General features: G+C 34.1%; 1 protein-coding gene and 1 long non-coding RNA gene across 2 annotated transcripts; one reads left to right on the top strand and one right to left on the bottom strand.

The window, feature by feature from the left end:
• Positions 1–1,144: 1,144 nt before the first annotated feature.
• Positions 1,145–3,436, top strand: LOC120348248 (uncharacterized). The gene is made up of 4 exons (XR_013477356.1): positions 1,145–1,191; positions 1,785–1,862; positions 2,175–2,261; positions 2,615–3,436. It is a non-coding gene; the product is annotated as an uncharacterized LOC120348248 (long non-coding RNA).
• Positions 3,437–5,680: 2,244 nt separating this feature from the next.
• LOC120348288 (uncharacterized) lies at positions 5,681–8,904 on the bottom strand. Its single transcript, XM_039418409.2, has 4 exons — positions 8,767–8,904; positions 8,031–8,271; positions 7,493–7,668; positions 5,681–7,098 (listed from the first exon to the last, which is right to left on the bottom strand). Exons 1-4 carry the CDS (start codon positions 8,772–8,774, stop codon positions 6,441–6,443), a joined length of 1,083 nt encoding a protein of 360 aa, XP_039274343.2. The 5' UTR covers positions 8,775–8,904; the 3' UTR covers positions 5,681–6,440.
• Positions 8,905–10,468: the final 1,564 nt, after the last annotated feature.

Consider the following 10,468-nt stretch of genomic DNA (forward strand, 5'->3'; position numbering starts at 1 on the left):
CGTCCTCCGAGGACGTAAAATTTTTAACAAAAAAGGAGAACAAATCCTTCAAAAGAAGGAAGTATGGTCACCTTACTATAGGCTACATGATTATAATTTATAATGATTGAATTTAATAATTTACATTTTAACTTGCACGGGACCTGTGGGAGAGGGGGGGGGGGGCAGTGTGTATAATTTACTATATTTCCCTGAAAAATTGTATGTGTGATATTATAAGACTACGCGGACATATGTTTCAACATATGTTTTACTTTTCGAAGACATCTATATTCTATGTGTATGTTGGTGATCAATATGTCTTCATACTTTTTACACTCCTGTATTTTGTTTATGTTTCGTCTGGCAATAATTTGTGTACGATCAGTCTCAAACTATAGATAATCTCCAGTATCCAAAACGTTTGTGTTCGGCCAAATATGAATAGATATTTAACATCTGACATTAAACAGGATAAAATTGTATATAAAATTATCAGTTCAGTGTGACAGGGATCACTTTTGCAACGAAAGGTGACAGTAAAGTACGTCCGAGTTCTGCTGGAAGTTTAAATTCAAGGTGGGATAACATGGCAACACTGAGCTACTACGTTCTTCTCGTTTGCTTCGTGGCAACAACATCGTTTGCGAGTCTTTGTCCTGGAAACGGAACGTATGAAGCGTTGGACCCAAATAGGGTAGGATATAAGAGTGTAAATATTCACTTGTTAATTGTTGTGAACGTCGTCCTGGTAGTTCTTTTAATTTGCTTGAATATGACCACCTCAAACAAAGTATTTAAAGTGGGTAGGCCAGCTCAATTACTGTTTATACTAAAGTATTGTATCAATATTTGATTATTTGGACCTTTATTGTTATGAGCAGTTTTAAAGCCCTTGATACAGCTCTTGCTATCCTGTTACAGCAGTGCTTTGTTCATAAATCACCTAAATAACAACAGGAAGTGACCATAATTATCCAGCACAGATGCTGCCATGAAACATGGAAACGCCCGTCTATCTCTTCTACTGAAACTTGGCCGACTTTTTTTTCAATAAATTACTTTGGATTATTAAGCATGGATCAGTCTTGCTTTATACAAAGAGTATGAAATGATAAATTAAAGTTTTACTTTCAGCTCAGCAAAATGAGTTTTCCCTTTTATATTTTGTACATAATGGAGACGGAACATATAAGCTCAATCCTAAAAACAGTAAGTTCACATTTTACCGCACGTTAGCTTTTCAGAACTGCATAGCTTCATGTTCATAAACAAAAATACTCGAAGCGAGTAAAAGCAAAACGTACCTTCTTCTGGGATTTGGTTTGACGGTAATTTTGAAACAACTAAGGGGTCTTCCTGTTTGAATTCCCCCAAGTGGAATATTAATATTCTTAACATTTCTTGAATTTAGGAAATAAAAAATAATTTTTTGAAGGGAATTTGTCAAAACTGATTTTTCCGACTTTGGAATTCAATTTTGAGAGCTTCTCAAAGTAATCACACGGCAGTGATGTCCACCTAGACTATACCTGTACAATCGGATACTGATATTATACCGACTCTGATAAAGCATTGGTTATATACAATAAAATACCAGGACTGACCATGCCGTGCTGAGTCGAACAACTCAAATTAAATGAGAGAATATTTCTCACTACTTCATTCAACTTGTGCGGTGGTATTAGTGAGAGAATCATTTTGTTAGTGCTTAAAAATTTGTAATTCTTTGGAATTTGAAATCTGTCTACTTTTGTCGTATCCCCCGGTAGTAAGTTTGGTGCAGATTTACATTCTCTGTTTAGAACAAAAAGTGATAGAAACTTCTAAAGAATCTGTGAAACACAAAGCCGATGAAAAAATGCTGCAAGAAGTAGAAGATGGTAAAATGCAATTATATACTTAGTGTTGCATTCAAACGTAGTGAGAAATTGGTTTGTGTAAATTAAAAGTTATCTGATAACAGAGAAATACATTTTTCCGATCCTGGATAAGTATTTCCAACCAAATTGCTTACGGAAAAGTAGACTATTTTCTTCGAATTACCTTGTCTGCAAATGATCTTGTAAAATGTTGCACATTTGATTTAAATTTCAATAGTTTCATTGTATATGTATCACAATGTGGAAAGACAGAATAACCGAGACGAGTTTAGCTATATATACAAATGAATTAAACCGTTCTAAATATTTTAGCTCGACAGAAACAATTTGCATCGACTTATTTCTTCTTGACTGATTACAAAAAATACTTCATCTTGAGTAAATGTGCTCCAGGAAATCGTAAGTTCAGAATATCAGTTGCCTTTTTTAAATAAACCATATACGCGCTATATAGAGTTTAAAACCCAACGTAAAAGCTTCCGCGGTTAATTTGAATTTCAGCAAGTTGGGGGATGAGCTTTTAATTATATTTCACTTGACAGTGTAACAATAAGAGGAAGTTCTGCCGAACAAACACCTTGTTGCCTGGTGCCTTGTTTACAGCAAGATTTTAAGTGAAAATCTAGTCAAAGTTTATGATTTATAATATTCTTTGATATTTAATTTGCATTTTGATTTACTTATTGTAATCATTTTGTACCATTAATTTGAACTTTGTGATAATGTTCTGGGTAATTGTACTCATTAAATAGGTCTAATCGGATTTATGAAGCACATAAGAAAACGTCCTAGCGGTAAAGACGTTGTGGATCTTTGGAACGAATTTGCAAAATATGGCGAATCAACCACCGTAGATTGGGAAGAATATTGTACAAGCAGAAAAGAAACAAAGCAGAGCATTGTGCAAAAATGATCTGGTCTTTTAGGCCATGTTTAATTTATATTAGAGTTATATGGATTTCAGTCATTGAAAGTTTCTCAATGTTTCATTTACTTCGTATTCAAGTGATATAAAATACATGATAAGCATATATATTCAAATCAGATTTACGTTGCGAGGAGTCCCCGAGTCGGAAACTAGTCCCGTTTTTCAATACTTTGAATTTAATTTCGAAATAACGTTGGTTTACCCTGAACGTGAGATAGGAAATTTAGTGTCAAAGTGACTCATATTTAGCCATCGACGACTCGGCTTAACCCGCCGCACGATCGGACTCGGGACTCCGCAATTAAGATATATTCTTATCCTTCTACTTGCAGTGTAGAGAATGTGGATTATAACTATGAATTTTAATGTTATATAAACCATTTTTATTACTAATATGTGAATTCCATGAATAGGTCAGTGCCCTGTTTTCCCTGATTATGATTTATCACGGCAAGCGCCAAGTCCTAGCAATGCTCTATGTATCGATCGTTCTTTGTATTAACGAATTTGTGACGTGTTTCCTCCGTTCGAGAGTTAAGGATTTAGTGTTTTTCATGTTTTTGTGTTGCTTACTGTTGTGAATTTCAACCGTATAACTGGTATTAATATTTAGGTGTATATTTGAATATATCTATCCGGATTCAATTTGCTCTTTACAGTATACGAACATTTGACATAACAGTACACTCTCTGAGGAGTCAGTTCAGGTTTACCCTAGGTTACCATATTTTTTGTGACCTCAAAGCGGGACGCCTCCAGGGCTCCAAAGACCATAGCTGTGATATTTTTAACTTTAAATTTATCGATTTTACATTAGAGGCCTACATTTAAAACCACTGCAGCTGTCCTCACTGGCCATATTGTTATCGAGAGTTCATTCGCTGTCTGTCTAAATATCGGTTTCAGTTCGAAAAATAGAAAGGAATATACGTTAACGTTAAGCACCCCTTTGCGTTAGGAGGTTTACACGTAACAAATTGTAGCAATTAAACAACGAAACAAACAAAACCACGCATTCACCTTCAGTTAGTAGGCTACCGGTACGCTACACAGAAACAACAGTACCGAGAACATGCTAATTCAGGGTGGTCCAAACTGCGGCCCGCAGAACAATTTTAGAGTACACCACTAAACTATTGGCAGATATTTATATTTATAAGCAGAACAATTTTGATTTATTTATAAACTATTCCAACTGGGAATAGTCCTTTTGCTAATCTCGATGTCCGGATTGATGTTTGTGAAAATCACGTAATTTCATTGTTGTATAAACGTCAAGACGGTGCTTATATGGGAATAACGTCCCGCGATCGGCAAAAAGAGAATCAATTGTCTTGTGCAGACAGGACCAAGTCAACGAGATGAGCTCGCGTCAAATAACTCCTCATTCGAAGAGACGTTTTGTAGCTTTATTTTAGTCTCTCCTATTTCAAGCGTTGGCCACGTGACAACAGAGACGAACCGCAGAGATGATTTAGCGCCGCGCGAACCAGTTTTTTTTTATCTGGGTGTGAGGTCCCAACTTAGACGGACTTGGTTGTTTTTCAACGGCTACAAATCACGCTACAAGTAATCAATTTTTTCAAACATAACAATCATACAAGGAGTGTAGATTGTAGAAAAAGGGTGACCGAAGTAAATAGAGAGGAAACGTATTTCCTTACACACGACAACGGTAAATCACAGTGTCTAAAGTGTTTTCAGGTAATATTCGTCACAGAAGAATATAATTTTAAGCGACATTACAAAACCAAACACGAGAAAACATACAGAAAATACCACGATATTTCTCGGGAAGCAAATTTTGAAATAACTAAAGGTTTTATACAGTTTCCTTGAAAAACTGATTAGACGGTTAAACTCTCATTCTTGAATATATTTGAAGTGAGAAAACTCGCGATAATTTGATTACTTTTGGGTTTCTCCGACTGCGGCCCGCGAGACCTCCTAGAAAAGTTTGGACCACCCTGTGCTAATTGGTAATGTTCGTGTTAGCTGGTTATCGAGTTATCGAGCAGCGACACCCAAGGTTTAAATATCTCATTTGAAAAATTGAAATTTTAGAGTTATGAAACTACTGTTTTTGACGGTAACTACCGTACGAATCATTAATCTAACATCGCTAAATAGAGATAGTTTGATTTCTCGAGATTGCATTAAAGAGTCGAAACACCATCTGCTGGACGGAAAATTTCACAAGTGAGATGAATTAATTGTAGCAAGAGCTGTTCTGAATATAGATTTATAAATATACACTCAATCTGGTCAATATAAACGAAAATTTATCCTGCAAGAATTACAAAAAAAAAGTTGTGTGTGTTGCGGTTTTACTGGGGAAAGAAAGCCAAAACTGATTTTCGAGCAGCGACACCCAATTTTTTATTATCCATATTAGAAAATTGGAAATTCGAAATTACTGTTGTTAACGGTGAGTACCATGTGAATTTTGTGTATCGTTATGCTTTTATACCTTGGTATTCTCTTTTTCTGTTTGTGGGGTCGAGTTGGGACTTGAAAGTAATGTAGAAAATGAAAATAGACGTCAATCTTGTAATCATATTCCCATAAAAACGGTTTTCTCCGATTTATTTAAACTGTGTTAATGCACTCCAATACAAATTATTATGTATTATTAGTCTCAAATTTAAAAAAAATTCGTTCATCCTTCTATCATCTCCAAATTAGCATAAAAATCGATAAATCTTCAAGCAATGTTTCCCGTTGTTTGTATTGCGTCGAGTGTAAATTGGATTAAAGTATGCGCAACAACAGTTTCATTTTGTTTCATAAACATTGCTCACTCCCCAAATCCTATTATTTTATTGCTTTACGTAGGCTTCAACGGAAATGTAAATGTTGTACACTCGCTGATTACACGAAAATAACTGTTTGTTACTATTTATTTATTTTTCATCATAATCTTCAGGAAAACAATAGACGAAAGAAAACTTTAAAAAATTATATTATCGTCTAATCTTGAGATGACGTTATTTCATCAATTCGCTTTAGAAAACTTGATGAAAATAATTTTCAGACATTTATTACAAAAAACTGTTGATTTTATGTTTATATTCCAGTATATATTTCATATTGCCACCCACAATATATTGCAGATTGAACCGATTTCTAGAGCAATGTTTCATGTACGTTGATACTAGTGCGTCTATGAATCATAAATATATATTTAGCTATTTGAAAATATATAATTTTGGAACAGGAAGTTGGTATTAAATAAAAAGTTATATGTCGACGAATCAAATTCTCATAAAAAGACCACAGCTCTTGAGACGTTAAACGTATCACTATGAGATCATCCTCGTGCAAGTTTTCAATAACGCAATACAAAACCATCCTTCTCTTGTATAAAAAAGTAGTTATATTAATAAAGAACATATTTTACGGTAATAGTAATTTGTAAGCGTTCCACATAATAAATATTATGTTATATTCATGCATCAAAATATTACTCATTGTTCAAAATGTTTGCATTAATAAGTATATACAAAAATAAATCTGAAATTACATAATAATTTGAGCTGCACACGTGCAACAGTATAGCTGCTAAGCAGTTAAAACATACTCAGTAAAAAGGTGGAAAAATGCATTCAGATCGAGAAGCAATCTTTATCATTCCTCAGATTTTATGTTGGTTAGCCAGAAGCAATTTTGAAATTGTTGAACGTTGCTTTTGTTTGACTATTAAGAATTTGAACATTACTGTTTTTGATACATTTTGTAATATCATCATATTTTCCCGTTTTGAAAGGATCCAGAATTAAAACATTTACGTTAAATGATTCAGATTTAAGGCTGAGTGAGTCCAATTCACTCATGCCTTCTGTTGGATAAATCATGTCTGTGACGGAAAAGAAACCGTTCTTCTTGTAGAAATTCACAGAACGATGACTGTGGGATAATGCGAAAAATAGAGGCGGGCATGTTTCGGAAATGTACGGGCCGCTTTCTATTGTTTCCTGGTTTCTAAATTTGTATTTGCAGTTAAAATCACTTTTGCATGACATCGGTATTTTTGATCCTGACGTTTTATTCATTCTTTCTTGCTCTCTTGTCGGAATATCTTGTGAATATCGCTGGCTATCGGATTTGTCGTTTTCGGAAATTTGACGTCGAAGTTTTTGCTTTGATGGGTTGTGATTTTCAAGATACCTCAGGCAAGCTGGTCCCATTAAAGTTCCGTGTCCCTGTCCTGTATACTCTGGATCCATTGCGGCAAACGGTCCATTCCACATTGGTATGCCGGTTGCGCACACATGCTTTGTTATATTCTCGTATTCCCAGTCTTCGTATCTGTACAAAAACACAAATTTCACATTACAAATCAATTGTTTAATTCATCACCATAATGAAATTTCACAATATACGTAAAAACTTGTATAAGTCAAATCAATATGGTATTTCAGAATAAAGCAAATCTCTTATAGTCTGATGAATAATGTTAACTGTAAATACTGTTCGCAGCAAATATTATTATTTATACTGAGATTTATCACATCATTCACTTAAGAACATTGTTACAAATTCATACATTGATCTTAATTAAATAATATTGGATAGTCGCTGTCGGAATATCGGTGATATCGGTAGCTCGAAATATCACCGATATCGGCAAAAAGTGAAATTGGCACATTTGTACTATCCATATATAAAATTTGTCATAAAATTCTTCAACATAGAAATTTACCTTTCCATACGCTGAAATGATTCTGGATCCAATTTCTTCAATTTATATTTTTCGTAAGATTTCATGAAATCTTCATTTCTTGCACATTCCCATCCTCCTGATTTCGATGGTGGAACAAGCCATATTGCACCAATGATACGTTTACTTGTTGAATAGATTGTGTTGTGGGGACATTCCTAAATTAGTATTTGAATTAAATTCATTAAATGATTGTAGAATTTTTATTTTCTACAAACACGAAAGGTTTAGGTGTCGTCTTCAAAGCCACAAGATTTATATTCTTCTCTTCAAAAAACTTTTCCATACCTTTGAATAACACATAATGTATATATATATATATCTACGATCAATGAAGAAAATTCGTTTGACAAAAGAATTGGATAGATTTCAAATATGATAATTTCCATCTTTATAATGGTGCGGTGGGACTTTACCCAGACTTATTTAAAACACAAAATGCGCATTTTTTTAGAAATGTAGGACATATGGGTCTGAAGTTACATTCTTTTTTTATTCATTATAATTTTCGTTCACTTACATTTACAACTTTATCAAATCCGTCCATTTTCTTGCTTATTTCAAGACATAGAATGATCGAATTTCCTTTCCTGATTGTGACTTCATAAATTGCGTCGAAATATCTTCTTAAAAATTCTGGTCGCTTGTTTGCATTAGGAATCATATACACATAAAGCGGGTACGAAATGAACGCACGTATAAAGCATTCTCTTGTCTGTATCCAATCCTCATCTCCAACGCAAGGACGCAAATAGGTTTCACTATAACGAATATAAAACGTTATTTGACACAAAGTGGTTGTTTTGGGGGTAAATCACCTTTCTGCACCTAAATTTTGTATGGGACCCGATATTTCATTAAAATTTTTGCTATTTTTTCCAATTAAATGGAACACTTTTTATTGCGTATATTGCCTATCGCCGATTTTCCCATTCCAGGTGATACCTGTTTTTGATGTAGTTTTATCCAAAAAACATTGTATAATATAGCATACAATTCAATTCTTAATTTTATTATTACGAATAAGCCTCTTCGACAGCCATGTTTAACGGTAGTTAAGACCTAAATATCCATATTTGCCTTCACTACTAACTAAATAGTTTACTGACAAACTTACTAATTGGCAGACTTGGTCGAGTATTTATCTAATAGTGTATTTATGAAATGCTCCACAAATTGATGAGAAAATTAGGATATTTGAATCTACACAATATATTATAAGGATGTCATTTAATCCATTCGTGTGCGACACTTACCCGTTCATCTTTTGCAAGCAGCAAAAATGCTTTCTGTCGCCAATGATAGTTCGTTATAGCTTTGCGATAAACGAGCGAAGACGGCTTGTTTTGGCTCCCACATTTATACTATTTCTTTTTACCCCCTTCTTTGCTGTAAAACTCTCAAAACTACGCGATGCTAATTTTCATTCTGCATATTGCTATACGTTCGAGACAAAGGGGAAGTGAAATAAGAAGGGGATACCAAGCGGTGTATAACGAAATAAATATTTTGTGGGAAGGCTTTGGGATACAGCTGGATAGACGTACGCAAATACATAGCTATTTGTAGAATGAAACCACTGAAATAATGTAAATGCTGGGATGCTTTATGCAGGGAGTGGCTAGAAAACGAGATTGCTTACATTCATCTTTTACGATTGTCAGTTGACGCTGGAGTTCTCGTACGGCAAAATACGACTGGCTTATTTTTTTATATGGCATGATAAATCGCCTTTTTGAACAATCCTCTTCTATCTCCAACCCGAATGGTTTTGACCCAACGTCATTGCGGGAATTACGCGATATATTCTAGGTTTCGAAATCGACCTATGATATCACATCCTTTTCCTCGATATTCTAAATCAAATATAGTATGTTGCCATTTTACGTTCAGTGCACGTAGACAAAACCACAAATAGTCTGGAAATGGAAATACAATAACCATTTTTGAATTCATTGCATCTTTAAATGTTAATTTGATCAGACTATATATTATGACATGTTTTGAGGTGTTTGAACAGCAATTTCCTAAACGAAATCAAAATAGAGTGAGCATGGGCGTTAGGATACCACGTTCTTGTGGTTTTTAAATGGATTAAAATTATTCTTTGTGGCAATTTTATTTATTTTGAATGACAGCTGTATAATGTGAATTTAAGTAGTTTGTTTGAAAGTGGATTACTAGCAGTAGTAAATGAAACATGAAAACCAAATCCTGTCGTGTTCTGTTTTATTAGCTTGTCAATAAGCAAACAGAAAAAAAGATTTAAGGTTTGCGTACAACGCAATATGTTTTTTTGCCAATTGAATAACTGCCAAAAAAGGAGACGTTCGACGTTCGTTCGCATTTTACTTGATTATTGATATAATTTATATATATTTATGGGCATATAAGTTGCGTTTATAACGTGCCTGATGGAATTTGCAGCATACGCTATGTTTCACGAAGCGTGAAAATGATAGGTTTTCGAAAACAGGGACTTTTAGGAGTTACCTGGCTAAATGCCATCCATATAAATGCTGGGGTAAACAGACATATGTAATAATCACTAATTGAATAACTTCAGAACGTCGGGGTGGAACCGGATTCGAGTCGAATCTACACATTTTGGGACTCGGATTCGAAAGCAGTTTTATCGAGTCCTCAATCAATTCTGATTTGGTTTAGTTTTAAGAAGTATTGTTTGCGTGACAATAGATCAGCTTGCGGCACAACGAAATGAAAAAGTCGCGGCACACTTATTACAAATCAATTATTTGAAATCCCCAATTTGCAAACATTATGCGTTTCGGGAGAGTAAATAAGCTTAAAACAAGATTTCATTAGAATCATGAAAATGCAAATCATTTTGTGTTGTACTGTATATATTGTCAACATATATTTTGTACTGATATATATTATATTTTTTAATAACGAGTGTTGAAACACTCACTCGCTGGAATGAGTTGATAGAAAATA

Source organism: Styela clava, chromosome 1 (assembly GCF_964204865.1).
Source record: "Styela clava chromosome 1, kaStyClav1.hap1.2, whole genome shotgun sequence".
Taxonomy (NCBI): Eukaryota; Metazoa; Chordata; class Ascidiacea; order Stolidobranchia; family Styelidae; genus Styela; species Styela clava.